Below are 21164 nucleotides of genomic sequence, written 5' to 3' on the forward strand. Positions count from 1 at the left end.
TTGTATAGAGTCATGTTACCTTTTCTACTTCTTCACATTTTTATAGAGTTTAATGGAATATTCTTAATTTGGGCAGTTTGCAATCACACATTTAGATTATAGATTAATAGACAGTAGACAATTATTAATATAGTTGCAAATAACCCTTCATACTCAAAGACTGTGTCAATGGAATGTGAACTCTGGAAGCTTTTGCCATGTTGGAAAGACTTGGATTACATATGAGTGAGAGACCCAGTCTGTTGTTTTGAATAATTAAGTATGTATATATTCCTTGCAATCAGACCAATCAGTTGGTGATGAAGTCTTTGGCCATGGGTACTACCCATGAAACAAAGAAAATTCAGGTTGACCTCCAATTTGTCTTTCTTGGTCCTGTTTCCTCATCTGTGAAGTGAGTAGGTTGCACTTGATGGGATATCTTCTAGTTATAAGAGATTCATAATGCTATAAAACAATTGTTTTTAACCTGGGGTCGATAAATTTTAAAAAATATTTTGAAAATGATATTTCAATATAATTGGTTCCTTTTGTAATCCTATGTATTGTATTTTATACATTTGAAAACATTACACTGAATAGGAGTCAATAGACTTTACCATCAATATCTGCTTCTGCAGTAATTGTGTGGAGTGGTATGAGAGAAAACAAAAGGTCATAAAATTTCACAATTTTAAGGTCATTTATAAACACTAATTTACTGTCGGCATCTTTGTAGATACCAGTAGATCTTTGTTCCGTGATGATTGACATGACATGCTATTGCAAGAATTGAAATGTATCAATATTGATAGTCTTACAATAAATCAGGTCTGAATAACAAATGAAGTGGCAGTTCAGTAAAAGAATAGATAGCTCAGGAGTGCTCATTAGACCAGCAAACAAAGGACATGACAGAATTGATTACATTTATATGCTGAAGCCACAAGAGATAAAATTTCAATATATGGGAAGGCTCAGGAGCAACGTAAAAAAAAAGGAACACCACAAAGATCATTATAGCTTATTTGCCAATGTCCATAGCAGAAAATGAAGAGCTAGAGAAATTCTCCAAGGATCTGGATAAGATCCCACTAGAAAAGCATGGCTACCAGCTCTGGATCCACCCACCAGGACAGTGACAGAGAAAGGAGGAGAAAGGGAGCAAAGGCAGAAAGAAGTTCCTCAGAAAAATGTGTTTGGAGCATAACCAACTGGGCCTTGGTTTCTGCATACTTTGTCTTCTTCTGAAAGATCACTTATTCCTATTGTAATTATTATACTCAGAAATATTTCCTGTTTAGTAGGTCCTGGGTATATACACCTCATGCTATTCCACTTTGATACACAATGGTTGATAATATATTAGCATTGTGACTTTCAAATATTTTGGTCTCAAGACTCTTTTATACTCTAAAAAATGATCAAGGACCTCAAAGAGTTTTTGTTCATATAAATTATGTCTATAGATATTCAGCACATTAGAAATTAAACTGGATTGATTTTTCGAATATTTAGTTCTTCCATTAATAATAATATGCTCATTGCATGTTAACATAAATAATATTTTATGAAAAATAATGACATATTCCAAAACAAAAAAATTAGTAAGAAGAGTAGCATTGCTTTATGTATTTTTTTGCAAATCTCTTTGAAATAGAATACAGCTGGATCCTCAATAACTGCTTCTGTATTCAATCTGTTGTGATATGTTGTTTTGTTTTTAAAGTTATATATATTTTTTCAATTAGCAAAAATCTGCCTTTTCTTTTGCCCTACCCCCAACTAGTCAAGAATGAAAGGAAAGCAAAACTCTCGTTAGTCAAAACCTATGTATAGCCAAGCAAAACAAATTTGCTCATTAGCCATATTTTTTTTAAAGTGTGTCCTTCACCTCTCTATCAGGCGGTGAGCATCATTTCATCATTAGTCCTCTAGAATCATGGTTGGTAATTACATTGATCAGGTTCCTAATTCTTTTAAAAATTATGTGTCTTTACCAGATCATTCTGCTGGTTCTCTTCACTGTGTATCAGTTCATACAAGTCTTTCCACGTTTCTCTGAAACTATCTTTTTCATCATTTCTCAAAGCATAATAGTATTCCATTACATTTATATACTATAACTTGTTCAGTGATTCCCAATTATGTTTACCCTCTCAGATTCCCATTTTTTTCACTTCAAAAAGAACTGTAAGTATTATTTGCACATGCTTATTTAGTCTATTTTGCTTAGGACTAGTCTGTCCCTTAATTTACCATCACACTAATTCCCCCCATTCCCTTTTCATCTTTCCCTCCTGTTTCCCTTTTGAGTGAAATGTATTCCTGTACCCATTGTGTGTGTGTGTGTGTGTGTATATATTTTTCCTCACTTTGATTAGCTCAGTTTAGAATGAAGTTCAAGTGTCAATGGCTCCTATCCTTAACCCTTCTTCCTTGTTTTGATAGATGTCTACTTGAACACCAGGACTTGATGAGATAATTTTCCCTATCTTTTCCCTTCTCCTCACCCTTCTCCCCATTGTATTCCTCTTTTCTCTCTTTTCATTATTCTCTTAAGAACTAAGACATAAGAACCACTCCTAGGTCTTATCTAATTAGACTCCTTCTATGACCACAGACAATAAGATTCACAAGGGACATGTAGCACCTCACCATTTTTTAATGTAATAAGTTTATCTAGAGTCAGGAAGATTGTATTTTTGAATTAAAATCTGACCTCAGACACTTACTAGCCATATGACCATGGGCAAGTCACTTCACCCTGTTTGCTTCAGTTTTCTCATCTATAGAATGAGCTGGAGAAGGAAATGGCAAACCAATCCAATATCTTTGCCAAGAAAACCCCATATGGGGTCATGAAAAGTTGAACACAACTGAAAACAACTGAACAACAACAAAATTTGAGTCTGAGGCACAATAGATTGTTGCTGGACTCAGTCACTTGCAGATATCACAAAAGTTCTGCGGGTTTAGAATTAAAAAACTTCAGTCTCCCCTTTGGTTTGGTATTCCCAACCTGGTTATCCTTCTGAAGTCATCAGACTAGGCTAGAGACTTGGACCTGAGACCCCAAATGACTCCCAGAATGTTAGCTACCTTGCTGCTTCTGGCTTCTGAATTTGATCCTCTTTATGTATACTACCATTATGTATGTTCTGTTTAGCATTTCTTTAGCCTTAAACACCATCCCTAGGCACTGGTTCCTTCCTCAGCTTGATCTGGATTTGTAGCCCCAAATCAGATCAGTCTGCATTCTAAGACCATCAGTTCTTTATTTGGAGATGAATAGCGATTTTTATCATGAGTCCTTTGAAGTTATGGTGGATCGTTTTATTCATCAGTTACTGAGAATTTCACAGTTAATTATCTTCATAATATTGTTATTCTGCTGGTTCTGTTCACCTTGTTCTGCATCAGTCATACATGTCCTCCTAGGTTTTCCTGAAATCACCCCTTTTGTCATTTCTTACAGTACAATAGTATTCCATCACCATTCATTGTTCAATCAGTTCCCAATCGATGAGTATCCCCTCAGTTTCCAATTTTTTGGCACCCCCCAAATATAAATAAATAAAATTGCTGATAGGATCCTTTTTCTTTTCCTTTGATATCTTTGGTATAATAACCAAAGTACATTTGGTATATAAACCAAAGTAGTATTATTGGGTCATTGGGTATGCAAAGTTTTATAGTTTTGGGGGCATAGTTTAAAATTGTTCTCCAGAATGGTTGGACCAATTCATAGTTCTACCAACAGTTTACCCATTTTCCCATATCTCCTCCAACATTTATCATTTTCCTTTTCTGTCATCTTGGCCAAGCTGATAGGTGTGAGCTGGTTCCTTGTAGTTGTTTTCATGTACATTTCTCTAATTATTAGTGATTTAGGGCATTTATTTCATATGATTATTGATGGCTTTGACATGTATCACTTGAGGAATGACTTGTATTCTTACAAAGTTTGACTCAGTTTCTTATATGACCTTTGTCAAAGAAACTTGCTGCAAAATTGTTTTCTACTTTTCTTTGAATTTTAGGTGCATTAGTTATTTGTATGAAAATTGTAAAAAATTAACCATTTTAGGGAGGACTATTTTAACAGGCAAATAAATCTGAATATTACTATTAAAATAGTTTTGACCTCTTTGACCTCCTGAAGGGATTTCGGGGACCCCCCCAGGTGTTATTGGACAACATTTTGAGAATGGTTGCTATCAGTACAAGTACTCTTGATTAAAATTCTGCCTCTGGTATTTACTACATGTGTGACCTCAGTCAAGTACCTTAACCTCCCTGACCTTCATTTTCCTTATTGATAAAATAAGAGAATTGTATTAGAAGGCATCTAAGGTCCCTCCTTGTTCTAGTTATATGAATTTTCTTCAGAGAAAAGTTTCAAGGGAAAAGGTGAAAGACTCCAGAAAAAGTTTCGTTGTGTTTTGAAGTAAGTGATTCCAAGTTGATAAAGCCCTTAGACAGTTAAGACATAACCACAAATGGAAGATGAGCTGAGTTAAGGATAACACGCTTATTTAATGGATTTTAAAATTGTGTTATTTTAAATTGCTTTGTTAATTATTTCCCTTTGATGACTCATATCAGTGAAATATAAACTCGAGTATCTAATTATAAAGTAACAAAGGTCCCGAGTTGCAAACCTGCAATCTAGGCTGAGTTTAGCCAGGTGTTTTGTAACTAACTAAATGGTACTTCTTTTTTTTTTTTTTTTTTTGCAATTAGTAAACCAGCCAGCAGAAAATAAGTAAAAGTAGCAAATTATTTGGTGACCTTTTCAACCTGTGTCTGACCTTGGTGATTCATTTGCTAGAGTAATTGCCTGTGGAAATTGCTGGGCTTTTATCTGTAGTGCTATTAAAACACTAGTTGAAATGAGGTGGCACAGACGGCATTGTTAATGGGTTACGGGTGGAGTGGAAGACTTTGTGGGTGAGCCGTCAGACAAAAAGCTGAAAATAACCTTCTATCTCCCCTGGAAGAATATTGCTTGTTGACTGGCATTCACCAAGAAGGCCATGTTTGAATATGGTTCTTGCTTTTCATGTAATTCTAGGCAGGTTGTTAAATGAAAGTTTTCAGATTCTGCATGATTCGTGAGTATGGTACAGGGGAAAGAATGATGGATTGGGAGTGCTTGGGTTCAAATCCCTCCTTTGACTCTTCCTGTGTCAACTTGGGAAGTCAAGTTTCCTCACTATAAAGTCAATGACTTGGAAGTAGATGGCCCCTACAATCCATTCTAACTTTAAATATATGATCATCTGTGTGTGTGTGCATGTGTGCGCTCACGTGTCTGTGCATATGTATTGTATTCTCATAACTACAGAATCTCAGAGGAACTTTGGGGACAATCTAGTCCCACCCATATCTGGACTGGACTCCTCTGCACCATCCCTGACAAACTGGTCATCCATTCTCTACTTGAAGACATCCAGTAATAGGGAAATCCAATCCCCCCTAAGGCAGCCCATTTTACTTTCAGCCATATCTAGTAAAGAAGTTTTTCTCTGAATAGAGTTAAAACCTTTTCCAGAGGGAGAATTGTGAGAAATTCTTTTAATCTCCATATTATACTTATCTCCAATATGGTGTGAAGTAACCAGCTTAGAGCAGGAAGAAACCAGGATATTTAGTGGGAAGAAACTTGCATGGAGTTGGAAGAAACAGATGTAGCTGCTCATATCCCCCCGGATTATGACATTCATGGCAATGGATTTCAAATCATGAGAAATAAGAATTCAGAAATTAGTTGCTAGTTGCCATGCCAATGTTAACATTACCCCATCATCCACTCAAATGCATACTATCTATAAATTTGGATGAATAATGATGACAGACACCATCCGTTAAAAATGCTACTTTAAAAGACTTTGAAGTGCTATTATAATAGACCTTTCTTTGTACAAATATTTGTTATGAAACAGGTGAAATGAAACAATGGGTCAAATCTACCTTTCGGGTCACAGGTTCCTTATACCAGTTTTGCACCCAATATTTCTCCACTTCAAAGCAACATGAACAGCTTAATTTTGAATCATTTAAAAATGAGTATCATAGCTGCCAGAGTCCCTAAGGACTTATCACATGCATGGAGTTTAGAAATGCCTTTACAGGGCTTTGACTGTAATATCATCTGAGGGTTGTTTGGTTAAGGATTTTGCCTCTTGGTCACTGACATTTTATGTAGTCAAATAGTAAATATTCAGTCCATCCAAGTGGAAGATCATTACACCCCCCCCCCCCCCCCTGATATTGGAGGTTAAATCTTTAATAAAATACTCTGAATTTTGTTCTTAAAAATAATTCTCAAGAGTTACTGTCCTCCAAATAAGATGGTGAATGAAAAAGTCATCAGGTGTAGCAACAGGGGCTTTCCGGTGCATGATAAGTAAAGAATTAAACTTTTGAAACCCATAGACTTTTTTTAAAAATAGTATTTTATTTTTTCCCCACTTAGATGCCAAGAAAAATTTTAGCATTCAGTTTTACAAGATTTTGAGTTCCAAATTTTTTCTCCCTCCCCTCTCCCCTCCCTTTTTCTGAAAATGGTAGGCAGTTTAATATAGTTTATACATGTGCGATCATGTAAAAATATTTCCATATTAGTCACAGTTGTGAAAGAAGAAATAGATCAAAAGGAAAAAAAATCATGAAAAAGAATAGAGTAAGTGAAAAAAATACACTTTAATCTGTGTTCAGAGTTCATCAGTTCCTTATGGATATGGATGACATTTTCTTTCGTGAGTCCTTTGTGCTTGTCTTGGATCATTGTGTTGCTGAAAAGAGCTAAGTTTTTCATAGTTGATCATCACCCCATGTTGCTGATACTGTGTACAATGTTTTCCTGTTTCTTCTCATTTCACTTTGTATTAGTTTATACAAGTCTTTACAGGTTTTTCTGAAGTCTGCATGTTCATCATTTTTTATTATACAATCCTATTCCATTACATTAATATACTACAGCTTGTTCAGCCATCCCCCAGTTGATGGGCATTTCCTCAATTTCCAATTATTTGCCATCACAAAAAGAGCTTCTATAAGTATTTTTGCACATGCAGGTCCTTTTCACTTTTATATGATCTCTTTGGGATATAGACCTAGTAGTGATATTGCTGGATCAAAGGGTATGCACAGTTTGGTTGCCCTTTGGGCAAATTACTCTCTAGAATGATTGGATCTACAACTACACCAACAGTGCATTAGTGTCCCAATTTTCCCACTTCTCCGGAATTTATCATTTTCTTTTTCTATCATATTAGCCAATCTAATTGGTATGTGTGGTACCTCAGAGTTGTTTTAATTTACATTTCTTTAATCAAAACTAATTTAGAGCACTTCTTCATATTACTATAGATAGCTTTGATTTTGTCATCTGAAAATTACCTATTCATATTCTTTTACTACTTATCAATTGAGGAATGACTTGTATTCTTGTAAATTTGACTTAGTTCAGGGTGACTAGGTGGTGCCATGAATAGAACACCAGCCCTGGAGTCAGGAGGGCCTGAGTTCAAGTCTGTCCTCAGACACTTAACAGTTCTTGCTGTGTGACCTTGGGCAAGTGACTTAACCCCAACTGCCCTACCTTCCCCCCTCCAAAAAGCAAAAATAAAATAAATTTGACTTAGTTCTCCACATATTTGAAAAATAGGGCCTTTCTCAGAAACGCTTGCTGAGAAAGATTTCCCATCTTTCTATTTTCCTTTTAATCTTGGTTGCACTGGTTTTGTTTATACAGAAACTTTTTAATTTAATATAATCAAAATGATCTATTTTACATCTTGTAATGCTCTCTATCTCTTATTTGGTCATGAATTTTCCCCCTTCCCAAGGTAGACTATTCCTTGCCCTTCTAATTTGTTTATAGTGTCACCCTTTATGTCTAAATCATGCCAAAGGTCCAAAGAAAATACCTTTTCTAATATTCTATTTACCTCCTTAGTTTCTTTCTTATTTATTTTTTCATTGAATTTATCAAGTTCTGAGAGGGGACAATTGAGGTCCCTCATCAGTGTAGTTTTGCTGTCAATTTCTTCCTGTAACTCACTTAATTATTCCTTTCCAAATCTGAGTGGTATACCACTTGGTATATATATATATATATGGTTAGCTATATCAATATATAGCTTCATTGTCTAGGGTACCTTTTAGCAAGATGTAGTTTCCTCCTTTTCTCTTTTAATTAGATCTGTTTTCACTTTTACTTTGAGATCAGGATTGCTACACCTACTTTTTTTTTTTTTACTACAGCTGAAGCATAATAGATTCTGCTCCAGCCCCTTATCTTTACTCTATGTCTCTCTCTCTCTGCTTCGAATGTGTTTCTTGTAAACAACATATTGTGGGATTTTGGTTTTTTGATCCAGTCTGCTATTCACTTCTGTTTTATGAGAGGGTTCATCCTATTCACATTGCAGTCATGATTACTACCTGTGTATTTCCCTCCATCCTATTCTTCCTCCTGTCTTTTGTCTCTCTCCTTTCACCCTTTCCCTCCTCACTAGTCTTTTGCTTCTGTCTACCATTTCCCCTGATCTGCCCTCCCTTTTGTTAGTCCTCACCTCCATGCCTTTTACTTTATCTACCCCCCTCCTACTTCCCTTTCAGGTAAGATAGATTTCTATAGTCAACTAATTGTGTATATGAATCCCTCTTTGAGCCAATACTGATGAGAGTAAGGTTCAAGCAATGCTGATCACCCACTCTTCCCTTTTCCCTTCCACTGTAATTGGTTTTTTGTGCCTCTTAATGTGAAATAATTTGCCCCATTCTACCTCTCTCTTCCTTTTTTCCTTCTGTACCCATCATGATCCTCTTTCTCATCCCTTAATTTTTTATGTCATTCCCTCAAATTCACCTTATATCCATACAATCTGTCTATGTATATTCCTTCTAGCTGGACTTTTTGTGATACATTTTTTGAGAATTACAAGTATCATCTTTCCATGTAGGGATGTAAAGAGTTATCTCTATTGAATCTCTTATGTTTTCTTTTCCCTTTTTACCTGTTTATTCTTTTCTTGGGTCTTGATATTGGAGTTCAGATTTTTAGTTTAGTTCTGATCTTCTCCTTATGAAAGTTTGAAATCCTTATATTTCATCAAATGACCATTTTTGTCCTTGGTGCATTATGCTTAATTTTGCCAGGTAAGTCTTGGTTATAATCCTAGCTCTTTTATTTTCCAGAATATCATGTACTATGATCTCTGATTTTTTAATGTTACAGCTGCCAAGTCCTGTGTAATCCTGATTATGACTCCCCAAAATTTGAAATGTTTTTTTCTGGTGATTTGTAGTATTGTTTTCCTTGACTGATAGTTCTGAAATTTGGCTATAATGTTCCTTGAAGTTTTTATTTTGGAATCCCTTTCCTGAGGCAATCAGTGAATTCTTTCAGTATTTTTGCTCTCTGGTTCCAAGACATCAGAGCAGTTTTCCTTGATAATTTCTTGAAAGATGCTGTGCAGGTCCTCCTTTTGATTATGACTTTCAGGTAGTCCACTGATTCTGATATTGTGTCTCCTGGATCTGTTTTCCAGGTCAGTTGTTTTTCCCATGAGGTATTTTACATTTTATTCCATTTTTTCATTTTTTAAAAATTTGACTGATTCTTGAAGTCTCATAGAGTCATTAGTTTCCATTTGTCCAATTTTAACTGTTAAGTTGTTGTTTTCCCCAATGAACTCTTGTACTTTCTTTTCCATTTGGCCAATTGTACTCTTTAAGGAGTTGTTTTCTTCAGTGGATTTTTGTATCCATTTTTCCATTTGTTCAATTCTGCTTTTTAATCTGTTGACGACTCTTTTTTATACTTTGCTTGCATCACTCTCATTTCTTTTGCCATTTTTTCCCTCTATCTATCTTGTATGATTTTTAAGCTTTTTTATTTTTTGAGCTTTTATGTGAATTTTTTCTGGATTTGAGATCACTTCCCATTTTTTCTTTGGGGTTTTACCTACAGGAGATTTGACATTGTTGTCCTCTTCTGAGCTTGTGAATTGGTCTTCCCTGTCACCATAATAAATTTCTATGGTCAGATTCTTTTTTGTTTACTCATTGTTTTTAGTCCTTTTTCCTTTCTTTTAAATTTGATCTCTCCTCCCAGGGTGAAAAGGGCACTATCTTAGGCTTCTTGTGCCTGTGGCTGCAAACCTTGGCTGTTTACCTGGTGTTGTGCTGATGTTGCCCTGAGCCCCCTGGGGGACCCTCAGTATGGTGCTGTGATGAGGGGTGGGAGGTGGGGTGGCTGGTGCTGCTGGAGGCTGTAGAACCAGATTGGGAGCCTTGAAACATAATTTTGAATTTGACCTGAATACCAACTAGCTGTGTAATTTAAATCATTACTTTTATCTTTGTAGGCTGCAGGTTCTTTATGTTTAAAATGAGTACCATTTGACTAGGTAGTCCTTCCCAATTTTAAAATCTATAATTCTTTGGGCAGGTACAACCTTTTAACACGTAATAGTGCCTGGAACCTCTTATCATGGCACATCAGTCTGCCACTGTGGTCTTATCACCCTGAAATATCTGCCATGCTAGTTTTTTCTCTCATTGGTGAGTTCCTAACAGGGTTTCCATTTGGGAAGGGGCACAGGCAAAACAACCTTTATTCCTCTCATTGCTGTATTTCTGAGTTTCCAGATTTCAATACTTTGCCTTTAGTTCCCTCCATTCTTTGGCTCCCTTTTCAAATTGGAATGTAAGCTCTTTGGGGGCAGGAGCTTTCTTTTTATTTGTATTTCTATCCCCAGGGCTTAGAACAGTGACTGATAAATAGTAAGTGCTTAATAAATGCTTATTTAAACTACTTTTCAAGGATGTTCTTTTAATTCTTCTAGCAGCAGAATACAACATGGCAGATTCCCATATCTTACCTGGAAAGCTCTGCTAGGCTGTCATTCAATAAGATGGGCTATTTGTGTGCTGAAATGTATATTAGTTGTTTTCTGAGACACAGGAATCTTCATGGGCAAAATATATGTGTGATGAAAGAGCCCCATATAATGGCTCCCCACTATTTTCTTGTTATTTTCTGCAGGGGGACTACAACTACTCCTGCTGAACATTTATTTAGTGCTTTAAGGTCTGCAAATTGCTTTAGCTATATTATCTCTTTTGATCTTCACAACAACCCAGTGAGATAGGTGCTATTAAAATGTACATTTTACAGTTGAGGAAACTAAAGATAAGAGAGGTTAAGTTACTTGTCCAAGATCCCACATCTAGGAAGTAGCAGAGGTGGGATTCAAAGTTCAGTCTTTTTGACTTTTAAGTACAGCACTCTTTCCAATATACTATCTAACTGCCTACTTAGACTTACTTTTCATACATCTCTAATTCTTTGTGTGTGAATTTCAATTTTCATTTCTTAAATTTAAAAGCATACTTTTCTATGTATGTATATATGAAAAGATTTTTAAGCCTGTCATTTTCTCATTTGGGGCCTTAAATGTATAGGGCTTTGATCTTTAGCATAATTGATAAATGACATATAGACATACATCTATGTCATTATTTTAAATTTTTTATTGATCCTTTTGGCTACCTTACTTTCCAAATAAATCCCCTTCGCTATCCATCAGCCCTAATTCTTAACAAAAATTTAAAAAGAAAGAAAAATTGCAGTTCATCAAAACCAACCAACACATTAACCACATAACCGAAGGATGTGCTGGAGTCAGCCCATACTGACTCATGAGAACCAATCATCAAATTTCCTATTTCTTCAGAAATGCTACAAATCCAGGTTTGGTTTATTGTTTTGTTTACTGTCTAGGCTTAAGAAAATAATGATGAAAACATTAATAATTAATTAAATTAAACTTCAAAATGTGTCCTGAGTAATTTTTTTTTCCTTCAGAGAACTGTTTACCAATTCTCTGAATATTTGCCAGCACACCTCTGATTATGATAATATATGTAGCATTCCACACCTATAGGCCCTTGCCTCTGTATAAAAGGAAGGGAGGTACATTTTTCAGTTCTTCTTCAGTGCCAGACTTGGTCATTATCGGTACAAAGCATTTAATTTGAATTTTGGTGCTTTGTGTTTATACTGTAGTCACTGTCCAAAGTCAAGATTACCTAATGGTCAATAAATACTTAGCAAGAACCCACAAGGTGCAAGGCACTATACTAAACTCTGGGGATACAAATATGAAAAAGACAGTCCCTTCCCTCAAGGAACTGATACTCTAATGAAGGAAGATAATACACAAAAGGAAGCTTGAAAGGAGGGTAGTGTGGAAAGGAAGGAGGGCGATGGAAAAGTCAAAAGTGTACAAACTGAATTCAGCCAGGTGGGAAATAAGGTCTCTAAGATGTCTCTCCTATCTCCCCTTCTCCTGACATGGAGGCTGAGGAGTTCATGGCTCCCTGCTCTAATCAGAGGGGCAGAGAGCACTGTGTGTATTGTTTTTTCTGCTTATTTTACAGTCTCAGTTCATATAAGTATTTCTCTGGATATTTCATATTCATATTTTCTTATGGCATAGTACTTACATTCATGTGCCATATATATTTTTAAATTGTACCCAAATTCATGGCACTTGTAAAACATTTCTATGGATATTTTGGAGTCTGTGAAAACTTTATTTCTGTCTTTGATCTCTTTTGGAAATGTGCCTGGCAGTAGGAACTCAGGGTCAAAATTTATGGACATTTTAGTTTCTTTTCAAACATAATTACAAATTGCTTTTTGAAACGCTGTTTCAAGCTGTTAGGTCAATTCAAAGCTCCACCAACAATGTAGCAGTGTGCCTATTTTTCCCTAATTCTGATATTGACTATTTCCATTTTTGTCATCTTTGCTATGTAAAGTAAAACTTCAAAGTAGTTTTGATGTGTTTATCTCTTATTACTGATTTGAAGCAACTTTTCATAAGGCTATAAATAATTTATAATAATTAATCTGACAAGTATTTATTTATATCCATTTGGCTACCTGCCCATTGAGATAGATGGCCTTTGATCTTAAATATTTGTGTAAATTCCCAAGTGTCATGCATAGCAGACCACTCTCAGCCATATTTGTTGCAAAGATTTTGCTTCTTATCCTTGCTGCAGTGACATTTTTCTTGCAAAAACTTTTCATTTTCATTTAGTTAAAAAAATCCGTTTTATATTTTGTGATTACCCCTTTTCTTTAGTAAAGAGCTCTCTTCCTTGCCATAGCTGTCAAGAATGCCAGATCTTATTCTCCAATAATTTTTTAATGGTGTGATCTTTAACATTCAGGTCACATATACCATATTGAACTTACTGTGGTAAATGGTACAATATTTTGGTCTATACCTAATTTCTGCCAACCTGCTTTCTAGCTTCCCAGCATCTGTTGCCAAATAAGGAGTTCTTCCTCAAGCAACTTATGTGCTCAGATTTATTGAAAACTGTTGCCAAATTCAGTTGTTTCTGATTCCTCCTTAGCTAGTTTCTTCTACTGATCCGCTGTTTAATTTTTTAACTAATATCAAACAGTTTTGATGATTACTGCTTTGAAATATAATTTGAGATCTAGAAATGCCATTCCTCCTTCATTTTTACTCCCCCATTATTTCCCTTGAGTTTCTAGACCTTTTATTCCTCCAAATGGATTTTGTCTAGCTCTACAAAGCACCCTCTTCATAGTTTGATTGGTATAGCAGTAAATCTGTAAATTAATTTAGGTGGCATCATTTTATAATGGTACTGTAACTGCCCTAATTCTTATGAGATGCTGAATTCTATTGAACTGAAATCTTGTTCCTTGCAATTTCTATCCACTGTTGGTAGTTTGACTCTTTAGTGCACAGAAGAATAAGATTCATTCTTATTTATTTTATTATTATTATTATATTTATTAATTATTCTAATTAAATAAAACTTATTTATTAAATTTAGTTTTAATTATTTTAATTTTTAATTAAATAAAATTTTATTTAATAAAATTAAATTAAAGAATTAAATAATTTATTATTATTATATCTTATTTATTCTATATCATCCCTCCACCACCTGTATTTTTGTTTTCCCCCCTTAATGTATCCTTTCATATTTTGCCCCAGTCTGAGTGAGAAATGCTTTTCATTATCATTAAAGCTAAGTTTGTCTAGCCTCCCTCCCTGCCTCCTAGAAAATCTTCATGTTATAATTGTTCCATGCAACTCTGGGATCAGTATGGAGTATTGAATTAGAGTCTGACTCCCACAGTCTTGGAGAGAGAAGACTTGGGTCTGAATTCTTCCATTGCTTCCTTATCACCTCTGTAACCTCAGAGTCATTTCACTTGTCCTCCATATGCTCCTCTGTAGAATGAAGGGTATTAGACTAAATGATATCCAATTTTCCTTCTAGCTCTTAATCCTGCCAGCTAATGATTAATCTGTCAAGAAAAGTCTTAGGCATAGAAAAGCCTGGCTTTCAACACGGTGTTGGACAAAGACTCTCCTGACATGTTTGTGGAAAGGATGAAAAGATGAGGATTGGATAATAGTATACCTAGGTGATTCTGAACTGGTTGCTTGACTGGACCCAAAGTATGTTGATTAATGGATGATATTCAGTTTGGAGAGAGGTCTCTAGTGGAGCACCCAGGAGTTTTGGATAAGCCCAATTCTACTCAGGCATCTTATCAGTAACTTAGATGAAAGCACCATTGGGCATGCTAATTCAAATATTGTATGATACAAAGCAAGGAGGGATAGCTAATGCACAGGACAATAGAACTGGGATCCACAAAGATCATAATAAACTGGAATAGGAGACCAAAGAAGACGTGTGAGAGAGAAAAATAGTACATTTTTACCTTGGAGTAAAACATTTGTCTGCACTGAATGAGGGAAACATGGGCAGAAAGAAGCTCAGATGAACAAGACAGGGATTCCAGCAGACACTCAACATGAGTCAGTAGTATGATTCAGCAGCATCAAATGAGATAATATTTGTAAAAACACTTAGAATAGTGCTTGGCACACAGTCGGCACTTAATAAATGTGTATACTCCCTCTTAACCACCAATAAAGTGATGCAGTATTAGGCTTCATTAGTGGATATTTAGTGTTCAGGTAGAAAGGGTTCACAGTCCTACTATACTATGTTCTGGTGAGAATGTATTTAGAATGTTACATCCCTTTTTAGACACTGCATTTAGGAAATCAAGGTGGAAGAAATCCAATGGATTACAAAATGGTGAAGGAAGTTGAAACCATGTCATATGGATTGGTTGAAAAAAATTGGATCTGTAATATTATAGCTAAAAAGCTAATTTGACCCTGAGATGCACTAAGAAGATCATAGCTTCCAGGAATAGGGAGATGATAGATGTATTGTGTTCTCTGCCCTCATCAGACTTACTCTGCAATGTTGTTTTCAATTCTGGGAGCCGTGATTAAAACAGAAGAAAAGGGAAGGAGCATTGATTAAATGTATATTATATGCCAGGCACTGTGCTAAAAACTCGACAAATATTGTGATTCTCACAACAACCCTGGGAGGTATCTAGAGGCTATTTTTTTTAATTCACATTTCACATTTGAGGAAGTTGATGTAGGAAGTTCAAGTGACTTGTGCAGGGTCACACACCTCTTCCATATCAGAGGATGGATTTGAATTAAGATCTTACCTATTCCAAGGTCCAACACTCTATTCACTCTATATGCCTCCTAGCTGATGATAAACTGAGGGCCAGCCAGGATGGTGAAGGGCTTTGAGTCTGTCATATGAAGAGTGGTGGAAGGAAATGGGCATATTTATCCTAGAAAGAAGAAGGGATGACCTGGGACATGATAGCTGTACTCTAGTATTTAAAGGACTCTCAGGTGGAAGAGGCATTAGATTAATCTTCTTTGCCCAAGGAGGCAGTCCTGGGTAGAAGTTGCAAAGAGGCCAAGTTATGTTCTATCAGGAAAAACTTCCTACAGTTGTTCTTTTTATTGTTGTTCAGTCATTTCAGTCATGTCTGACTCTTTATGATTGCATTTGGAGTTTTCTTGCCATGTCCTTCTCCAGCCCATTTCACAGTCAAAGAAACTGAGGCAAACAGGGTTAAGTGACTTGCCCAGGGTGACACAGTTTGTAAGTGTCTGGGGCCAAATTTGAACTCAGGAAGATGAGTCTTCCTGGCTCCAGGTCCAGCACTCTATCCATTGAGCCATCTAGGTATTAGGGCTCTCCAAAAAGGAAGAGGACCTCCTGGAGGAGGAGTGAGCTCCGCCTCCCAGAAGTCTTCAAGCACAGGCTGACCAGTTCCTTGTAAGGTATGTTCATGTATGGGTCATATCTAATGTCTTCTGATGATCCTTACAACTCCCCAATTCTGTGGTTCTGTGACCTGAGTATGTTTAACTTGGAGAAGAGAAAGAAGATTCAGTGAGGATGACTCAATAGATGTTTGTAGTGTTTGAAGGGACCTCATATGGAAGGGAGATTGTGCTTATAACATGACTGGTTCTAGAGGGTGGAACTGGGTCCAATGGGAGGAAGCAGTAGAATGGCAGATTTTCTTCAGTCTCAAAGAAAAAAAAAACAAAATCAAATTCTTAACCATTAGAGCTGTCCCCAAATGGAAAACCTGTCTTGTGAGGTAATGAGTTTCTTTTCACTGGAGGTGTTGTCAGCAGCTAGAAGAGCTCCTGTCCAGGATACTGTACATAACATTCATGGAGCTGTATTCTATGGGCTGGGAGGTCTCTTCTGACTCTGAGAGTCTATGATTCAATGATTCTTTGAAACTCTAAGGCAGGGGTGGAGAACCTGAGGCCTCAAGGCCACACGTGGCCCTCTAGGTCCCCAAGAGTGGGCCTTTGAAGCCAAGCTTCACAGAACAAATCCCTTTAATAAAAAGATTTGTTCTGTAAAACTTGGACTCAGTCAAAAGGCTGCACCCAAGGATCTAGACGGCTACATGTGGCCTCGAGGCCACAGGTTCCCCACCCCTGCTCTAATGCCTCGAGAAGAGTAGCTACATCCCACTGATGATCTGAAGTTTGGGGCATATGTTTTAGGAGGCTAAGAAAAGGATTAGTAATAACGTACTCCAGAGGCATCATGGGACAGTGGAAAGAGTAAGACACTTGGAGTCAGAGGACTTAGGTTTGAGTTCCAGCTCTGCTGTTAACTGCCTATGTGAACTAGGAATACCTAGGGGGCCCAGTGAAGCGATCATTGGCTCTGGATTCAGGAAGACTTGAATTCAAATCCAGCCTCAGATACTTATCAGTTGTATAACCCCGAACAAGTCATTTGACTTGTCTACCTCAGTTTCCTTAAAAGCAAAATGTGGGTAATAGTAGCACCTACCTCTTAGGGCTGTCAAAAGAATCAGATGAAATAATTTTTGTAAAACATTGTAGCCCCATATCTGGCAAATAGTAGGTGCTTGAATGCTTCCTTCCCTTTTTGGGCAAAACACCCTCTCTGAGCCTGTTTCCTTGTGAGTAAAATGAAGGATTGGACTTATCTCAATCCCTTCCAATTTTAAATGGGTGAGGTAGAGTTCTGAGTCAGATAGAGACAAGGGCTGGTCACTGTAGACCTGCAAGTTTCATCAGGGCCAGAAGAGACTAGCAGGGACAAGTGAGGGTAGATGAAAAGCTCCCACTTGGAGTTGGGGCTCTAGGGAGTTCACAATCCAGAAAGATTCTAGCTGAAGAGCGTGGCTGGGGGCTGAAATGCATGGTCATTTGGGTAGATGAGAGTGTTACTGAGACATTAGCCAGGAGTCAAGGAACCAAGCTAATTAAGTACCTAGTCAACAAAGTTGGGAGTGAGGGTGTAAGTCAAAACCAAAACAAAGCAAAGCAAAGCAATACAAAACAAAACCCAAGAGAGGAGAACTAGTCAGATAGCCACAGTGGGGGTGAATGGCAACCCTTTCACCTGGCTTTTATCTGCTATAATAGCCTGGTAACTTTGTTTATCTGGAGTTCTTAAAAAACTGAGAGCTGATAATCATCTAGGACTTGATATTAGCTATCCAGATCTTTTTTTGTGTTTCTTCTAGTCCTTCTACTACCGTGTTTCCCCGATAATAAGACACTGTCTTATTAATTTTTTTGGACAGAAAAACACCAGAGGGCTTATTTTCAGGGGAGGGCTTATTTTAATGAACATTGACAGCAATTTTAATAAACAGGTAAATGTGAACAAAAAAATGTACCTTTATTCAATAAGCAAATCACTGGGGAAGAACAGGATGACGCGCTCACTGCTGCAGCTCTGATTGGATGCAGCTCGAAGCGCGGCGTGCGTTTCACCGTGGGGGGGGCACGGTGCATACAGAGGGTCCCATAATGTAGCGTGTAGTGCAGGGGATCACCTTCACTACAGTAGCAATCTCAATAGGGCTTATTTTCAGGGGAGGGCTTATTTTAGAGGAATCTTACACAGTAAGGGAAGGGCTTATTTTCGGGATAGGTCTTATTATCGGGGAAACACGGTACTATTTCATGATACCCAGGCTTAGCAGTCTTCCAAAATGCATATACTCTTTGTTCTTTTCAAGGTTGCAAAGGGAGGTACCATGGCCTCAGCCTCTGAACATGTTGCCCAGTGACCTGACCTCCTGGCCATTTCTATGGCATGTTTTGGGGAGATCATCCCACTTCTCAACTTCCACTCACATGTCACTTCCTTTTCCCTTTTTCCTACAGCCCTCCTGTATGCCACCATTTTTGGGAATGTCACCACCATTTTCCAGCAGATGTATGCTAACACCAACAGGTACCATGAGATGCTCAACAGTGTTCGGGACTTCCTGAAGCTCTACCAGGTGCCAAAGGGACTCAGTGAACGAGTCATGGACTACATTGTGTCAACCTGGTCCATGTCCAGAGGCATTGACACTGAAAAGGTAAGAGACTGGGAACTTAGGAAAAACTACTTGTTACTTAACTTTCTCCATTGCATAATTTAGGGGGTCAATTAAATGCAATTCAACCAAGATTTATTATACACTACTTCCTTATTATATATTATTACCTCTCATACATTGTATGGTCCAGCTGCACTAGCCTTCTTCCTAACGTGTTCCTAACATGTCATATTTTTTCCCATCTCTACACCTTTACACAGACTGTCGGCTTCGTACCTATAATGCACCCCTGCCTCACCTATACCTTTCAGACTCCCTAGTTTCCTTCCAAGCTCAGCTCAAGTCTTCTATAAGAGACCTTTCCTAATCCCCCCACTTGCTAGTCCCTCAAATTACTTCCAATTTATTTTGCATACTCTTATATGTATACACACTATCCTCCCTAGCAGAATATAAACTCCTTGAGGGCAGGGCTGTTTTATTTTTATCTTTGTATCACAAATGTCTAGCATAATACCTGGCACATAAGAGATACTTAAAAGTTTATTGATTGATCAGTTGGGTACTTACTATGTGCAAATCTCTAGAGATACAAATATAAAAGTAAAATATTTCCTGCCCCACCTAAAAGCTTACATTACACTGGAAGAATAGAATATGTATACAAAGACTAGCAGTATAATTTGGGATCAGTTGAGCAGCTGTTCTGGCCCTCAGTTTTATCATCTGTGGAATGGGGATAATTATCAAATCCCTATCCATCTCTGAGAGTTAGCCTGTGTTGATTTCATATTGTTAAATTGTTTGAAGGAAAGTTTGGTCAAATTGCCCAATAGAATGAAAAAGAGAGTGAAAAAATGCACGTGTGAGAAAGGGACAACAATTCTAAATTATGCAGATGTGGATTTACCACTTTGTGAATTATTTTAAAACAAATATTTAATCCTGGCCACCTTCTCTCTGAAGCTAGGAAGGTTTCTTGTTCTAGTCAGTGTGCTCAGGGAATTCAAATTTGTTTTCATATTGGCTTGAGCTGAACATTATTAAAAAAGGCAAATCTTCTATAAACATATGGCAGACTATGTTTATAGAAAGGCAAATATGAATGGATTTGGATTATTTGTGTGACTGCTTCTTTAATATGCATGGTCAAGAGCTGAAGGTGTGACTTAAATTGAATATCAGCATATCCTCATCCGGGAGAGTAGCATTTGTGATGCATCATCTTCTTTATCCTCAAGACATCTCCACCAACCCCAGAAAGAAAAGAGGAAGGATCTGGGAAGGTCTCTTCCCATTTTACAGATGGGAAAACTGAAGCAAACAATGAGCTAATCCTTTTTCATAGGGAGCTTAGATCCCTGACCACCCACCTTGGTTTCTTTGTGATCTTGCTGGAATACTCTTTTTGGGAATATTCTTTAAAACTAAGCTGGAGAAAGTAGTCAGAGATTGATGAAGGGAAAAGAGTCATGTGTTTCAGTTTAGAGGACAGGATAATATTGCAATCTGCTGTCCATAGGAAAGATTTTCCTTGCCCTTTCCACTACGACTGTGACTGGCCTAGGTAATTCCTATGTGTGATGGATGGCATGGGCACCATTTACTCAAGGCTCTATGTCTTTGGATAAAATGAAGAGAGGTGCGATGTGGGCAGAGGGCACCCAGTTCCACCACACTGGACCTTCCTTTTAGCCTCTGAACCTTTGACAAACTTCAAGGAAAGACTCCCCAACAGAGTCATGAAATTTGTATTAAGGTCCCCATCCTGATGACCTCTCTATACAGAAGAAAAATCAGCTACTCCTTCAGCCCCCACATATAACCCAGTCACATGACATAATAACAATTTGCTTGACTACCCTTCTTGTGGAGGTTAACCTACCTGGAAAATAGTATGCTGGAAAGCACTTCTGTAGGGAAAATAGATTATGCTCTCGTAATGATCACTCTTCCCAGCTTTTTTTTTCTTCCTCATATGGCTATATCATATTTGATAATTAGGAGGAATGCTTAGAAATGGTGCTAGATTGGAGTCAGGTGACCAGCTGCTGAAGGCTGCCTGCCAGCGAGCTATCTGATCTGAAACCAAAGTTCACTTCACCTTTTTGGTCCTCTTCTTCCCGCACTGTACAATGAAGCATTTGTGCATGATGACTTTTCAGGTCTCTTACAGCTGTGATTCGAGATGAGATGACCCAGTCTTCCATGCTGACACATCCCTGTTAATGTTTAGAATCTTTACAGCAAATGAAGGAAAAGGATCCCTAGAAAGCCAAGTAGCAAGAAAGGTGAAGTCTAGGGAGCTCAGATTTGAAGCTCCTATCTCAGTGACAGAGAGAGAGAAAGAGAGAGAGAGAGAGAGAGAGAGAGA

General features: G+C 37.3%; 1 protein-coding gene across 2 annotated transcripts in view; it reads left to right on the forward strand.

Annotated features, from left to right (window-relative positions):
- The window catches only part of KCNH1 (potassium voltage-gated channel subfamily H member 1), a 543998-nt gene that overhangs the window by 306209 nt on the left and 216625 nt on the right, over window positions 1–21164 (forward strand). For both annotated transcript variants that reach the window (XM_069108778.1, XM_069108779.1), the window contains exon 8: window positions 18630–18829. In XM_069108778.1, coding sequence (XP_068964879.1) covers window positions 18630–18829 — 200 coding nt within the window. The remainder of the gene's footprint in view (window positions 1–18629; window positions 18830–21164) is intronic.

The sequence above is a fragment of the Petaurus breviceps genome, unplaced genomic scaffold, assembly GCF_028583685.1.
Source record: "Petaurus breviceps papuanus isolate PSGF00001 unplaced genomic scaffold, PetGlider_PUasm1.0 90434, whole genome shotgun sequence".
Lineage (NCBI taxonomy): Eukaryota > Metazoa > Chordata > Mammalia > Diprotodontia > Petauridae > Petaurus > Petaurus breviceps.